Below are 15,066 nucleotides of genomic sequence, written 5' to 3'. Positions count from 1 at the left end.
TGTTTTTCAATCTTTTTTATCACTGTCTCACTTATAGATATTAAATAGATTTGGTGAAAGGATACAACCTTGTCTAACTCCTCTTTTCATTTTCACTACAGAAGTCTCATTGTTAAACAGCTGCATTTTCTGTTTGGTGTAAATCCATTTTATAATCTTAAGTACATGATCTTCTATGTCTAATTGATCTAATATATTGAACATTTTATTATGTTTTACCCGGTCAAAAGCTTTCTGAAAGTCTATGAAGCATATGTAAATGTTCCTATATCTTTCAAGTGATCTTTCTATTAGTATTTTTAATTCCAGGATAGCATTAATGGTTCCCATTCCTCGTCTGAAGCCTTTCTGTTGTTCACTCAATTCACCGTTTATGGCTCTTTCGATTTGTTTGTTAACGATGGTTAAAATAATTTTAGATGCATGGGATATTAGGCTCATAGTTCTGTAATCCTCACAATTTTGTGCATCATGTTTCTTTGGAATTGGTATGCAGATTGATGTTAAAAAAACTTCAGGTAATTGTATTGTTTTATAGATTTCCTGAATGAATTCCACTAAATAGTTGTTATTATTGCCAGTCAAAGCTTTTAACAGCTCAGCCGGAATATTATCACACCCAGGGGATTTATTATTAGGAAGATTCTTGATTGCGTGTTCTACCTCCTTTCTTGTGGGTAGAGTGGTATCTGTTGTTACGTTTAACTTAAGGTGTTGTGAATCATCTAACATGTTACCATTATCATCATCATCGTAGAGGTCTGATAAGTACTCCACCCATCTTCCATTTATCTTTTCCTAATCAATGTGTATGTTTCCATCTTTGTTCTTGATGTTATTAGACTGTGTGCGTTTTGCTTTTCCATTAAGTTCTTTCATTTTCAAGAACGCTTCTCTGGTTTTGTTCCTATTTTGTAATTCTTCTATCTCAGTACACTGCTTGTTTATCCATTTTTCTTTCAATCTTTTACATAACTGTTTGATTCTTTTATCCAAAGTTTTATATCTTGCTTTTCTTTTCCATGCTCTTCTTTTATCAATAAGGTTGATTACCTCTAGAGTTATCCATGGTTTTTTCTTTCTTTCTTCTTGTTTATTGATGTGGTTTTTAGCAGATGTTATGATAGCTCTATTCCACTGAGAGGGTTCGTTTTCGTTTTGCAACTGTGCAGACAGCAGTTCTGAAATATTTTCATTGAATGTTTGATTTTATTATTGGATTTTGTACCATTTGCAGATCCCATTTTAGGGGTTGACTTCTTTTAAATTTTATTGTTTTCAGGCGAATAATCATCTTCATTAAGACCAGTGTGTGATCAGATCCACAATCAACACTACACTTGGCAACACCTTTGATTTCCGTATTCCAATACGTAATTTACTGACTGCAATACAGTCTAATTGATTTTTGTATCTTCCATCCAAACTGTCCCATGCGTAACGTGCTGTTGGTTTTTGCTCAAAATAAGTATTAGTTATCATGAGACTGTGCTTGTTACAGAAATCAATCAGCTTTTGTCCTCTCTCATTCAAATTCCTAGTCCAAATGGATCGCTCGTGTAGATGTTCTCTCTGATCCAACTTTTGCATTCCAGTCACCCATAGCTCAAATAACTCGATCTTTCTTACCTCCAACTTCCTTTATATACCATTCTATTTCATCATACATGATATCTATTTCTGCTTCCTCATTCTGTCTGTAGGAGAATATACTTGAATGATCAGCATATCTTTAGGTTTATATTTCACTAGAATTGCCATTACTCTATCTGATTTTTTTGATTATATGGATAATGTTTTTATTAGTTTTCTTCTCTACAATAAACGCTACACCTCTTCTTGATATTTCACCACCTGACGTATGTATTTCATATATCTTGCCATTTGGAAGTTTTGACTCAAAATCTGATGATCCTTTCCAAAAATTTTCACTTATTCCTAGGATACTAATATTCAATTTCTTCATCTCTCTCATCACATTAGCCACTTTTCCACATTTATTCAATCCTCTTACATTCCAAGTAGCAATATTCAAGCAATTTCTGCGTCGAATTTCTTTATAGCAATCACAGTCATCAGGCCCTGTGGTGTCAGGGTGATACCGCAGGACCTGCTATATCACCACCGATCTTGGCATATTGAGTCTACCTGGGCTTTAATTCTTTTCTGTGTAGACATGATGCTTTACATAGCAGCATTTTTTACGGAATGGGCCGCCAGAACCATCCAACCCCCAATATGAATGGAGGATCGCAGCTGTCGTTGGTTAGCGGGTCCCATGGACCTAGCCGGGAGGCCTACAATGTAGTGCTACCGATCATCCCCCCTCATCCACCACTGAGGGGACCCCCTAATTCGCCGTGACAGCCCAGAGACCGGATATTTATAATATATTATATTATTATTATGGCCGCCCTTGTTTAGCGAGTGGTTAGTGTATTCACTCTCCAGTCAAAAGGCTGCAGGTTCGAATCCCGCTGTGGGCATGGATGTTTGTGATTGTGAAAATAGTAGTTATTTTAGAGGGCGGTAGATGGCGTTGGTGTAGTTGCAGTTCGTTGGTGGATTGAGTGGTGGAGACAGAGTTGTAAAGTAGATGCCCTCCATCAGTGAGTCTTTGGACTTCCTGGAGGTGTCACGTAATAATAATTATTATTATATTATATTATGATGAGCCAGCCTGTATAGCTCAGTGAAAGTGGCGTTTGCACTCCTCGACTCTTGATCTGCCGAAGGAAGACCTGGATTCAAATCTAGTCACTGTGGAGATACCCATAATGATGATAATAATAAACTTTCTCCTTCCACTTACAGGATCTCGCTATATTCTGTGTTTCACTAATGATAATCTGACACCCACTATTATGGGATAAGTAAAATTAACGGAATTCATGCATAAAATCTCTTCATTGAGTAGTTTATAGAAACCTCATCAAAGGGAACTCGGGTTTAATCAAACTCGAATTATGGCGTAAATAAAATATAGCGTACATTCCAAAAATCTATATTAAAGATTGCTTGTATGAAATATATTAAATCGCTTTTGTTTATGTCCGATTATATTAAATATAAGTGAATCAGATTTGTTTTAAATAATATTTGTTCCTTAGCAGAAGAATATTTTGAAATGTATAAATTTGAAAGTAATAATAATTTAGATCAAGTTTGTTGTTTTTCTAGTGCTCTGTGTCGCGATAGTTATATAATGAGATGCGAGGTTAATCCTAGTCATAGGTCATACTGTCAAGATGGCGGATAAAGATGGTAATCGTATGAACTTGACTGCGTTGCAAAGGCTAGATTCACATATTGTGATCATTTTGGATAATGCCAGTCAAGTTGCTCTTTATCAGTTTAGTCCTAAAGCAAATGAATGGGTATTGTATTTATCAGTTAATTTCAAGATAATACAGCATGCCAGATTTATGTGTTTTTCGTTAAGCAATTTTTGATTATGTATTGTTGAAAAATATCGAATCATAATTTCAATATACGCTCAAGCGTTTGTATGTGTTCGTTAATATTATTTTAAGATAACTAAAATAAAAAAAAGTTTTTGTTCATGTATCTGGTTACTCCTGGGTGGTGTTTACACCAAAGGTTATTTGTATGAGATATGTAATGAAGTGTATAGAATTCATTTCTAAAGCATGTATTTCGATTTTATTTATTTGAAGGATATGGAAACGACTTAATTGACAAATGTCGTATTACTTATTAATATACAAATTCACATTAAAGCATAAATACATTTTAAAATATAGTTTTTGTATAAGTTTGAAATCGTTTGCATATCCAAAAAATCATTGACCTGCAACTATAGAAATTAGAGAAAATTTGTTTTTGTTTTAATAATTATAAAAACAATTATATATTTTAATACATTAGAACTATATTTAAACGTCAGCATATCTGTTTGAGCCATTAGTAGACATTTTAATTTGTTTATTATCATTATCATGATACCTCCATGGAGTCAGGGACATCCTGGTAGATACTCACTATTGCACACAATGCTTATCCTACCATCCCACATTCACAACACACTCAGGCAATGCATTCCACTCACCAAGTACTCTCCGTGCAAAGAACCTACTCTTCGCTCCTTTGCTTACACCCTCATTATACAATTTCAAATGATGGCCTCTTGTTCTTCCCCCTCTCCCATTCTATGAAAATTCTCTTCCATGTAAACCAGATAACTCCTGACTAGCTTATATGCCCCCCCCTTCCTCCTATTCACGAGGCTTTGCAACTTCATTCTTCAATCTCCACATTCCAAGACCACTGATCACCTTTGCGAATCTTCTCTAGACCCTTTCCCACATGTCTTTGTCACCATAAAAATCTGGCAACCAAATATGTGTACAATAATTCATATGAGGCCTAATCAAAGCCTTAAATAATGTCTTTGTAAACTCTGTCTCTGTATGTCAGGGTCCTCTGCGTTGTTGCCATTATCTGATGTGACGGCTTCACAACTTGTGCATTGTGGCCCCTGAATTTCGGGTCCTTGTCCACCATCACTTATAGATCTCTCATCTCTACTTCCTGTAAAGCTTTCCCACCAAGTGTGTGCTTTGCATTCCATCATTGCTTACCAAATGTCAAAACCTTACACTTTGCAACATTGAAATCACAGTTCCACTTACCTGCCCATTTATTATTATTATTACATAATGCCTCCAGGGAGTCCAAAGACTCATCGAGGGAGGACACCTACTCCACAGCTCTGTCTCCACCACTCTCAATCCACCAACTACACCGCCATCTACCACCCACCACCACTACTAGTATATGCAATCTTTTGAAGTCCTTCTATAAGGCCATAACATTTGCTTGACTCTACATTGCTCTCCCCAATTTTGCGTCATCTGCAAAAGCTACATATCACTAGTTAAACCCATCCCAATATCATTAACATACAAATTGAGCAACAGTATTTACCAAACTGACCCCTACAGTACACGGTACACCATTAGTGACCTTCCTCTTTTGGGATACTGCACTCCCATATATATGGCTTTCTGATACCTATATGACAGCCAGTCACTGATCCAACTCAGAAGTCTGTTATCCAATCCCATCTGTTTCAGTTTATTTAACAGTTTGTCATGTGGCAGTCTATTAAAAGCTTTTGCAAAATCCAAGTACACCACTATATATACATTTTCCCCTGTTCAAGTTATTTGTAATAACCTTGTTATAGTACATAAGTTAGTAAAACATGATCTCCCTTCAACAAACCCAGGCTGATAACCACAGAGAATACTCCTGTTATCAATCCATTTCTCTATCCTTCTCACCACTCTTTCTGCCTTCACAACTCTAGATATAGATTGGCCTATAATTTGAATCTACATCCTTATTACCACCTTTATGCAGTAGAACAATTTTATCCTCTTTCCAATCCTTTGGAACCTGTGTTATTATAAGACTTATTAAACAGGCATGCTAATGCTACTGACAGTTCCCTTGAACATTCACTTAAGTTGAACAGTGATATGTCATCAAATCCTATCATCTTATTGATTCTTCATGATTCCGCCTTGATCAGGATGAAACACCCTTATAAATTGATCACAAAATACCTCAATGTCTTCTGCAGCAGTTAACATTCTACCATTTTCATCTGTTGCCATGATCTTACCATAATCATTCTTCCTTCTACTTGCCACATATCTAATAAACTTCCCGTGGTTTTCCTTGCCTGATTTCCTAATTTTAGCTCATACTGCAATTTTGTTGCCTTTTAACTGAGTCGCTCTTCTGGCTTGTTTTTTATGTAACTTCAAAAACATTTTCATGATTATTACAATTATTTATCTTGTACTGCCTCCAAAGTGTTGTCCTCTTCTTCCTTACTGCTCAACTCCTCATTCCATGTTATATCTCCAAGCTGTCTTCTAAGCTTGTCATAATTACCAGCCTTGTACTTCCACATGTCCTTTGCCCACAGAAGTCTGTATATGGCTAGCCATAACTTAGGGGATCACCTCATGATCTCACTCACAATTACATCCTCTGATGGCATGATTAGATCTAAAACTCTTGATCCTCGCATGTCCCCCTTTGCATGGTGCCTGAGATAGTTGTCTCTCAAGAACTCAAATTAATTTTTCTTATTCCCAAATGCTGTCTCTTCATTCCAATCTATGTTGCCATAATTCAAATTGTCCATGATAATTATCCTTCCTTTGTTCACTAACCCAAGTTGTTTATACATTTCTTCATCATCACCTTCCACATTCCCTGGTCTATAGTATCATCCAACTAAATATGTCTTCATGACAATCTCCACCTCACACCACATTGTCTCAAAACCATCGTTACCATTTTCCTCTTTCATATCTACCTTATGTGGACATAATTCTCCTTCTGTCATCAGCATTCCCCATCCCTTTCTGTCCTTGTGGAAAACACTGTATACTTCTATTTGTATCCTAACAGGAATATCATCTTCATTCAACCATATTTCAACAATTTTGGGGTGAATACACTAAGGGAAACCATTTCATCTCCCATATCTGATAATTCTGGCATTTGTAAATAAACAGCAGTTCACTTTTAGGTCTATAACCATTCCTAACCAAGAGACACTTGTTGGTTGTGGATTTCCCCACTACACCTGTCCTGTCCTTGCCCAATCACCTCACACCACATTGTCTCAAAACCATCGTTACCATTTTCCTCTTTCATATCTACCTTATGTGGACATAATTCTCCTTCTGTCATCAGCATTCCCCATCCCTTTCTGTCCTTGTGGAAAACACTGTATACTTCTATTTGTATCCTAACAGGAATATCATCTTCATTCAACCATATTTCAACAATTTTGGGGTGAATACACTAAGGGAAACCATTTCATCTCCCATATCTGATAATTCTGGCATTTGTAAATAAACAGCAGTTCACTTTTAGGTCTATAACCATTCCTAACCAAGAGACACTTGTTGGTTGTGGATTTCCCCACTACACCTGTCCTGTCCTTGCCCAATCATCTTTATCACTGCTTACCACATATCTGCTCAGTCTTAACTTCCCCACTCACATTCTGATCTTTTCTATGTTGATCCCCATACATACATTTACTGCTACTTCCAGCATCCACTCTCCCTATGCTATATCTCCCTGTCCACTCCAGCTCCCCTCTTTCATTCCTGTTCTCTCCTCATATCTCACACTACTTCTGTTTCCATTATCAAGCACTTCTGTCTCGTCAGTATCGCTCTCTCCTGATCTTTCACTTCATCTGTTACTTCTGATCTCTTGCTGGCATCACATACACACTGCACTTTTATCTAGCAACAGTTTTTCCAGTGTACTCGCTCTATATCTACACATATATAGATGCATATAGATATGTATCTATATGTTTAAACTAGATGAACGTATAAACTGGGCAGAGTAAAAAGCATTTGGTAATAAAGCAAATTTATTTAGTTCGTCACTTAAAGCATAAGTTTAAGCCCAAATCAAATGTCATCAAAGACAGGAATGGAGTGTTACTAACAGAAGAGTTGGAAATCAAAAACAGATTGGAAGAATACTGTGAGGAACTGTACAGCAGAGTGGATAAAGAAAATGTGGAGCCTCTCTCACCAGGAAAATTTTGATTTGGAATCTTCTCCACTTAGGCATGAAGTTGAAAGAGCAGTTAAGCAGCTTAGCAACAATAAGGCCCCAGGTGCAGATGCAATCCCAGCAGAGTTAATTAAGGCTACAGGGGATGGAGGGATAAATGTGTTTCATAGATTGATTACAAGGATATGGGAGACAGGATCATGGCCTAGTGACTGGAAGAAGTCGGTTTTCGTACCACTTCATAAGAAAGGTGATATGAAGGCATACAAGAACTATTAGTTTAATATCTCATGCAAGCAAAATTTTATCGAAGATCATGCTAAATAGGATCGAGGCCAAACTTGAGACAGATGCCAGAGGAACAAGCAGGTTTTAGGAAAGGTAAGGGCACCAGAGATCAGATCCTTTATCTTAGACAGATCATAGAAAAATATAAAGAATTCAGACTCCCTCTGGTAATGTGTTTCTTAGACTACTCTAAAGCTTTTGACTGTGTTCAGCATGTGAAACTATGGGAAGTAATGAAAAGAATGGATTTCACTCGACACACTATCAGGTTGATAACTTGTACATGGAGCAAGAAGCCATGGTAAGAACAGGTGTTGGATTGACTGACTGGCTTCAAGTTGGAAAAGGAGTTAGACAAGGATTTACTTTCTTTACTTGTTTAGGATATATGTGGAGGACATCATGCATGAAGCATTGGATGAGCTCAAGACAGGAATTGGGATATGAGGTAGATTGATCAGTAATCTGAGGTTTGCTGATGATACAGTACTCCTTTGTAATGACAGAAGAACTAGGACTAATTTTTGACGAAGTTACCAAGATCAGTAATAACAGAGGACTTCAACTCAATCCTAGCAAGACAAAGATTATGGTTCTTAAATACAAACAGGGAAGCTCTTGAGAAACAAGTGTACCTTAATGGAGAAAGAATTGAGGAAGTCAGCAAGTTTGAGTACCTAGGATCCATTATTAATGTGAAGAATTGCTGTTCAGAAGAAGGTTAGGAATGGCTAAAATGACAGTCAAACTTGTCTAAAATCTGGAAGGATGGATCTATCTCCATGGGAAGAACAAAGTTGAAGATTTTGGATGCAGTTGTTTTTCCAACCGTGACTTATGGATGTGAGATTTGGAACCTAAAGAAATCAGATAAGAAACGGATATCTGCTTTTGAGATGTGGTGTTACAGAATACTGTTGAGGATATCATATACTGAAAGGCATACAAATGAATGGGTGTTAGAAAAGATCAGTAGAACTTTAATGCCTCTTAAGGATATTGACAGAAGAAAGTTAAAATATTTTAGACACATTAAAAGGATGGAAGGGGAAAGGTCTCAGGACAGTAATAGAAGGTAAAGTTCCTGGAAAAAGAGGAAGGGATAGACCATCAGTGAGATGGATAGATGGTGTGTGTGTGGAGTGACTGATCTTCAGAGAGTTGAGGCCTCCAGAAAAGCAAACAGGACTATTTGGCGAGACCTGGTGTGGCACATCACCAAGCATCGGAGTGACCTTATGGCATCTGTGGATGCCCAGTGAACATAGAATAAAGCAAATTAATTTCTGGATTTCTTGAGGGACAAATGTCTTAGGAGCATAGGGTGGAGGGAACACAAGATTTAACTTTTAGATTTAGTCATAGCATTAGAGGATCTCATTGACTGAGATGTCATACTTCTTCCCAGCTGGTAGGTGTCGCCATGCAGTCCTAAGTTGGTAGGGAAATAGGCAGAAGTATCAAGAAGGAAGGAATTTGTGTGGAATTATAATGTATTTAAAAATGAGCCTGGTGGACAGTACTGTGAATGGAAGAATTTAAAGGAAGAGAGGTCACCAATGCAAGAGAGTTAGTTAAAAAGTATTTATTAGCATTGGCAGATTGCATAACTCAAGTGAAAAATGATAAAGCAGTTTGGAGTAAAACAGATGACTAAGGAAATAGCAGGAATTGTAGATGATGTGAAGAAGTTAATGAATACAGAGAGGTGCAGTACAATTGTATTACGAACGTAAGGCTCAACATAGGAATGTAACTAATGTAATAAAGAGAGAAAAAATAGAATAAAAAAGAAGAGTAATGCTGTGAACCAAGAAGAATTCATGGGGAATTTTTTTTGCTGTGTGATGAGAGAAATGATTATAGATGAATGGCTTTGGTGGAAGGAAGATCAGGTGACCACTGCAGATGATATAGTAGAGAGAGAGGGAGAGACAAGGAGAGTTGAAATTAAAAGTGAATGAAGAGGGTGTATTCTTGAATACTGAGCATGTCACTGAGGTGGTGGGACTAGATGGAATTTTGTTTTAAGGAGTTTTGCTAAGGAACTGACTGTTTCATTGACCTGGCTGTTTAATAAGCTTGGCAACAAGCCAGGTTCCTAAGAAATGGAAGGAGGTAAGATAGTGCCATTGTATAAGGGTTATAGTAGATTGGAGGTATAAAAAATTTTTAAGAACCCATATACAGAACTGGACAGAGGTTTGACTGTAGAAAGTTGTTTCACTTGGTTATAAATTAAATTAAAAATGACAAGAAATTATATTCTTGTTTAATCCTTTATACAAGTGTAAGCAAAGGTTCTTCATGACTAGGCTACTTGTATATAGAGGCTAATGACTTTGCATTAATTGCCTTAGTATTGTATAAGGCAAAGCATGCACCCTTCTGGGTGTGTATAATGCTGTGCAGTAAAGGTCAAAATTGGTCTGGTTAGTGGCCCTTCCCATAATGCATAGTATTATATATACCCAAAAGGATGTGTATGCTTTGCAGCATCAAGTAGTAGGAAGGTTACAGGTAGGAGTTCCACAAGGTTCAGCCTTTGTCAATGATATTGGCACTGGATTACAGGGAGATAATCAGTTGTTTACAGATGATGACTTGAACCTTGGGAGGATTATTAGTTAATGGTGCTGATGTTATGGCTCTTTAGGAGGATTTGGTTAAGCTGGAAAGTTGGGCGGATGAATAGGGGCAGTCACTTGAATACAGCTGAATGTGAAGTTTTGAAATTTGGGATCTACACATGGGAGGGCTGCATGTGTGCTGAGTGGAGCTATAGACCACAGAAATCTAAGTATTGACCAGCAGAGATGATTGTGGTAGTTCCATTCTATAAAAGCCTTGATCAGACCACATCAGGATGGAACCTCCCAGTTTTGGTCATTGGGATTTGAAGGGATGAATTAACTGAAGAAAATGTGCAGAGGTGGATAACAAATAATATTAGGATTGCAGAACATTGGATGTGTTGATCTGTGGAGTTTGGTGAAAAGGAAATTAAAAGTTAATGTAATTGAGACATTTATTTGATTAATACTAGAGAGATTTTTCAAGTAATAGAATAAGATTAAAGAAACAATGACAAGAGGCACCCTAGAATTTTAAAAAGGAAATAGTGAGTATGATGGTAAGAAAGTTTTTTGCATGTAGGGGTATGGAATGAAATGCCTGAGAATGGTCATTGCAGATAGTGAGTTTAAGGAGTAGTATGATAAACTTTTGAAAGAATTTCTCTTCAAGGAACAGTGATTTTTTGAGTGTTTTAAATTCTTTCAGTTTCAGTGGTGTAACAGATCTTCTGTCTATGAAGGAAGAGGATATGTTTATCTTTCCATAGGCATCTAAATTTTAACTGTTTATCACATGATAAATTTTGGATAAAAATCATAGTGAATATAGGACTTCAAGTTTAAAAACATTTAGGCTTCTCATCAGCCATTGCATTGAAACATCCAAATGGGAACTCATTGTCTTCTTTAAGACCATCTTTAGCAAATATTAAATCAGACATTGATAACCTATGCCATTTGATGCAATCTCATATTTCTCAGCAAAGTTTGTTGTGAATGGTTATTTATTTATCAGGTTATTTCCAGAGGAGTTGTTACTTTATTATTTGTAATATTTTGCACGTAGCCATTCATTCAATAATTTTTTATATGGGAATACTGCAAAAAGAAATGGTTTTAATGTCGAGCTCTGAATTCTCATAGTTGAGGAAATGCTACTCTACATCACATAATTCATCTGTAATACTTTAATGTACCATCTGCTACTAATTAATAGGTTTTTTTGTCTGTTTATTGCATGTGTGTTCTCTGGCTGATTTGGTTGTATATACATATCATCATGTATACCAAGACTTGGTCAGTTTATAAAATCCTTTTTTAACCCTACAACCGGCCAGGACGTATGTGTGTGTGTATATATATATACGTCCAGTTAAATCTGGATATGATTCAGTACACCTGTTGAAAGAACATGGATAAGTGCAGTTTTGCTGTTCTGTCCTTTAGAAGGTGCGATAATCCTTCATGCTGTAGAGAATACTTAACCAGATTATCTCGCCAAGCTGAGTCTCAGTTCTCTCTTTGTTTTATGCTGAGTAACTGGACTCTTAGTTATATTAGAGAGACTAAAAATATAGAAATTATTTTTATTTTCTCTTTTTATTATACAGTTTTAAATTCCAGGACAGAATATAAATCCTTGCAATAGCCAGCAAAGGTTGGTCGATTGGTAGAGCCTCTGCTACTAATGGCTTGCAAAAAGTTAAGCAAGTTTGAGCGCGGTTAGTAGTTGAAATGGAGTCCAACTGTTCGAGGCTGTTGGCACACTCCCGGAGGTGTCACATAATAATAATACTTTCTTCGCTTAAATATTGCATTACCTTGGAGAATCAGTGTTTAATGTTTTTGTTCTAATTTTGTCTAATAGCTTACTCGACAGAATATTTTCTTTGTTTTCGAAGAAATTAATTCATGTTAATTATATGAAATATTATTTTAAAAAAAACCCGGCTGCTGACATTTTAGATTATGTTATCTTTGTTCAAAATTATATTTCGAAGAATAATTCACAGATTTCCTTCAGGAAATCTGTGAATTATTCTTCGACTTTGCTTTATAGAGAATAATATGCAATTCTTTAATCATATCACTAATTTTTTTTCAAAATATCGTAATCTAATGTTCTTTGCACTTTCACCTTGTTGGTTTCCCTGTATAATTGGTCTTTACAAAATGAAATAAATGGTTATTATTTAAACTGATATGTATATATTTTCTGCTAGTTTCTATATTTTGCTCAAATTTTAAAGTAAGCGATACTTTTGTGTATATTCTCTTATACAAAATATGTATGTGCATGCATGTGAAATTTCATATTTTCACAATAGAATTCAACTTTATTTCGATTTTGATAGTTTTATACCCCCCCCCTCCCCCTGCATAACTACAACAACCCGAAAACTGTAATGAAACAGTACAGTTATTTAATTCATTATTTTCCATAGTAATTGTTCCACATAACGTTTAATTTTTCGACACAGAAACTAGGTTTTGATTATTATAAATTAGCAAATTATAAATCAGAAAATATACATATTATTCCCTAATTATTATAAGTTAGGAAGTTATGTGATATTGGGTAATAAGGGAAATTAATATTTAAAAACACTGTCATCCTACAAATGCAATGCAGTGTCAGAATAATATGTTTCAAATGTCTGCTAATCAGTCAGAAAGATGGAAAAACAAAACAAGGAATTTCTGCCTGTAAAATATGCAGTTATTGCATGAGGCACTTTAGTGTGCTGTCTGATGGGCATGTTCTTTTGATCTGATTCCCAGTGTGTGTGTGGGGGGGGGGTCAGTAATCTCCGTTAGATTACAGCTTATTACTGGGCAGAAAGGAATATTAGAATATATATATAATACCTTAATTATATTCCAAACAATTCTGAATAGTAGGGTAAATCATTCTCTGAGATGTTTTATTTTTTAATTTTTGAAACATCCTGTGTACCACAATCCTGCCTAATGCAACTATTTTTCAGATATGCCTATTATAAGATTGTTTTTTTTGTAAATAAGAATACAGTTTGCCGAAACTTTATCTATTAAATTTTCATAGCAGTGTGTGTGCCACAGATTGGAAATTTTCAAGTAGCACAAATAATGTTTTTTTTATTACAAAACAGCAAAGTTTGATAATAAAAATTTCTACTACAGTAAAATTTGACAGATTGAACAATATTATTGCCTTATTTCTTTTCTCCTGTGGGAGAAAAATGGTAAAATGTCACTCATATAATTATAGCAGATTTTCTATTGGCAAAAATTGTAAAAAAAAAATAATCATTTGCACTTTCATTTCAAAACACAAAGAAAGAACATTGTAAATTTACTCAATGAAAAATAAAATGCTACATATTTTTCTTCTGTTATTATCTGTTTTTTTCTTGTAGTTGAAAGAAGAAATTACTGCACATATTTCTTTTGTCAATACAAGAGTGCAAAATTCTGTAAATTGTGATTATATTATAGCAGATAGAGAATTCATGCCAAAAAAATATTTATGTAAGAGTTCTAACATCAGCAGATATAATGACATCTTCTTCTAGTTTAGATATGTGACATTATTGAAGTAGTTAAACTTTTGCTACTATTTTACACTAAACTGGTGAGCATGTTCCCGAATTGATTTACATTTGTAAACTAAATTTATTACATTTGTAACAATTGCCTATAGATTGAATAGGTCTATAACCCACCTCCTCCCCCAACCCAAAAAATAAATGATTACATAACACATATGTGCCTTTTCTCTTAAAAAATTAAAATTCTCTTTTCAAGATAATTGTATCAATTAATTTAGAATAAAATAAAAGTGAAACTGATCAGTATAAATAAAGAAATCATTTTTGTCATAAATACTGCTGTAAAAATTTGATGTAGCTTAGAAATACCAAAGCACTTTTACATCGATTTTTACAGAGGTCAAGTCCCATGAGAACTGTAAATAACCTTTTTTGTTTCTATGTTTTATATGCTAGGTATTTTTGTAAGTAACCCTATGGGAATTAATTGTATTTACTCCTTTAACTGAAGTTTCTAGAATGTCAAAAACAAAGGCAGTGCTTTGCCATCAGAACCTTGTGTAACAGCTACGTATAAAGAGCACAAGAAAGTTGTTTTCGATAAAGGGTGTGTGTGTGCGAGAGGTGGTTGCGGGCTCTGAGCATAAATATCTTCGGAGTTTGTATCAAAGAGATCCGCTAGTTTCAGAGAAGTTTCCGCTGCCTGACAAGACAAGGAAAAAAGAGCGCACGGGGGAGAAAAAAAGAACGGGCCAGCTTTAACAAAAGGATCAAGGAGAACTGCCAATTTCTTCGGGGTTTACAACCTTGGTGCAAGGTGCAGAGAAGGGAAAATGAAAAGGGACTGAGCCGATCATCGTGAGGAGAATCCAGGTCCAGTTGCTGACAGAGGAGAGTCAAGATCTAGTTGTAGAGACAGTAGAGGCAGAGTGCTGTTACCAAAGAGAGCCAGAGAAAACTTGGGAGAACAGCCGATGCCACGTGCCGGTCGGATGTCCTAGTGCTGCGGGAAGTCAAAAGCTGCAGAACGATCTTCAAGTCTGAATGCTGAAACTTCTTGCCTGAACTTTTGAGAACTGCGAAGATTG

General features: G+C 35.8%; 1 protein-coding gene across 3 annotated transcripts in view; it reads left to right on the top strand.

Annotated features, from left to right (window-relative positions):
* Positions 1-3,250: 3,250 nt before the first annotated feature.
* Positions 3,251-15,066, top strand: part of DCP1 (decapping mRNA 1) — a 174,653-nt gene continuing 162,837 nt past the window's right edge. For 2 of the 3 annotated variants that reach the window (XM_090410666.1, XM_090410659.1), the window contains exon 1: positions 3,257-3,377. In XM_090410666.1, coding sequence (XP_090266792.1) covers positions 3,273-3,377 — 105 coding nt within the window. In that variant the 5' untranslated portion in view covers positions 3,257-3,272. Of the gene's footprint in view, positions 3,378-15,066 lie in introns of all 3 variants that reach the window. The other variant, XM_090410674.1, reaches the window with a different exon arrangement.

This window comes from Typopeltis vanoorti, chromosome 2, assembly GCF_054136105.1.
Source record: "Typopeltis vanoorti isolate ZY-2024b chromosome 2, IOZ_Tvanoo_1.0, whole genome shotgun sequence".
Lineage (NCBI taxonomy): Eukaryota > Metazoa > Arthropoda > Arachnida > Uropygi > Thelyphonidae > Typopeltis > Typopeltis vanoorti.
The sequence above is the reverse complement of the archived record's forward strand: the minus strand, read 5'-3'. Positions and strand labels throughout refer to the sequence as shown.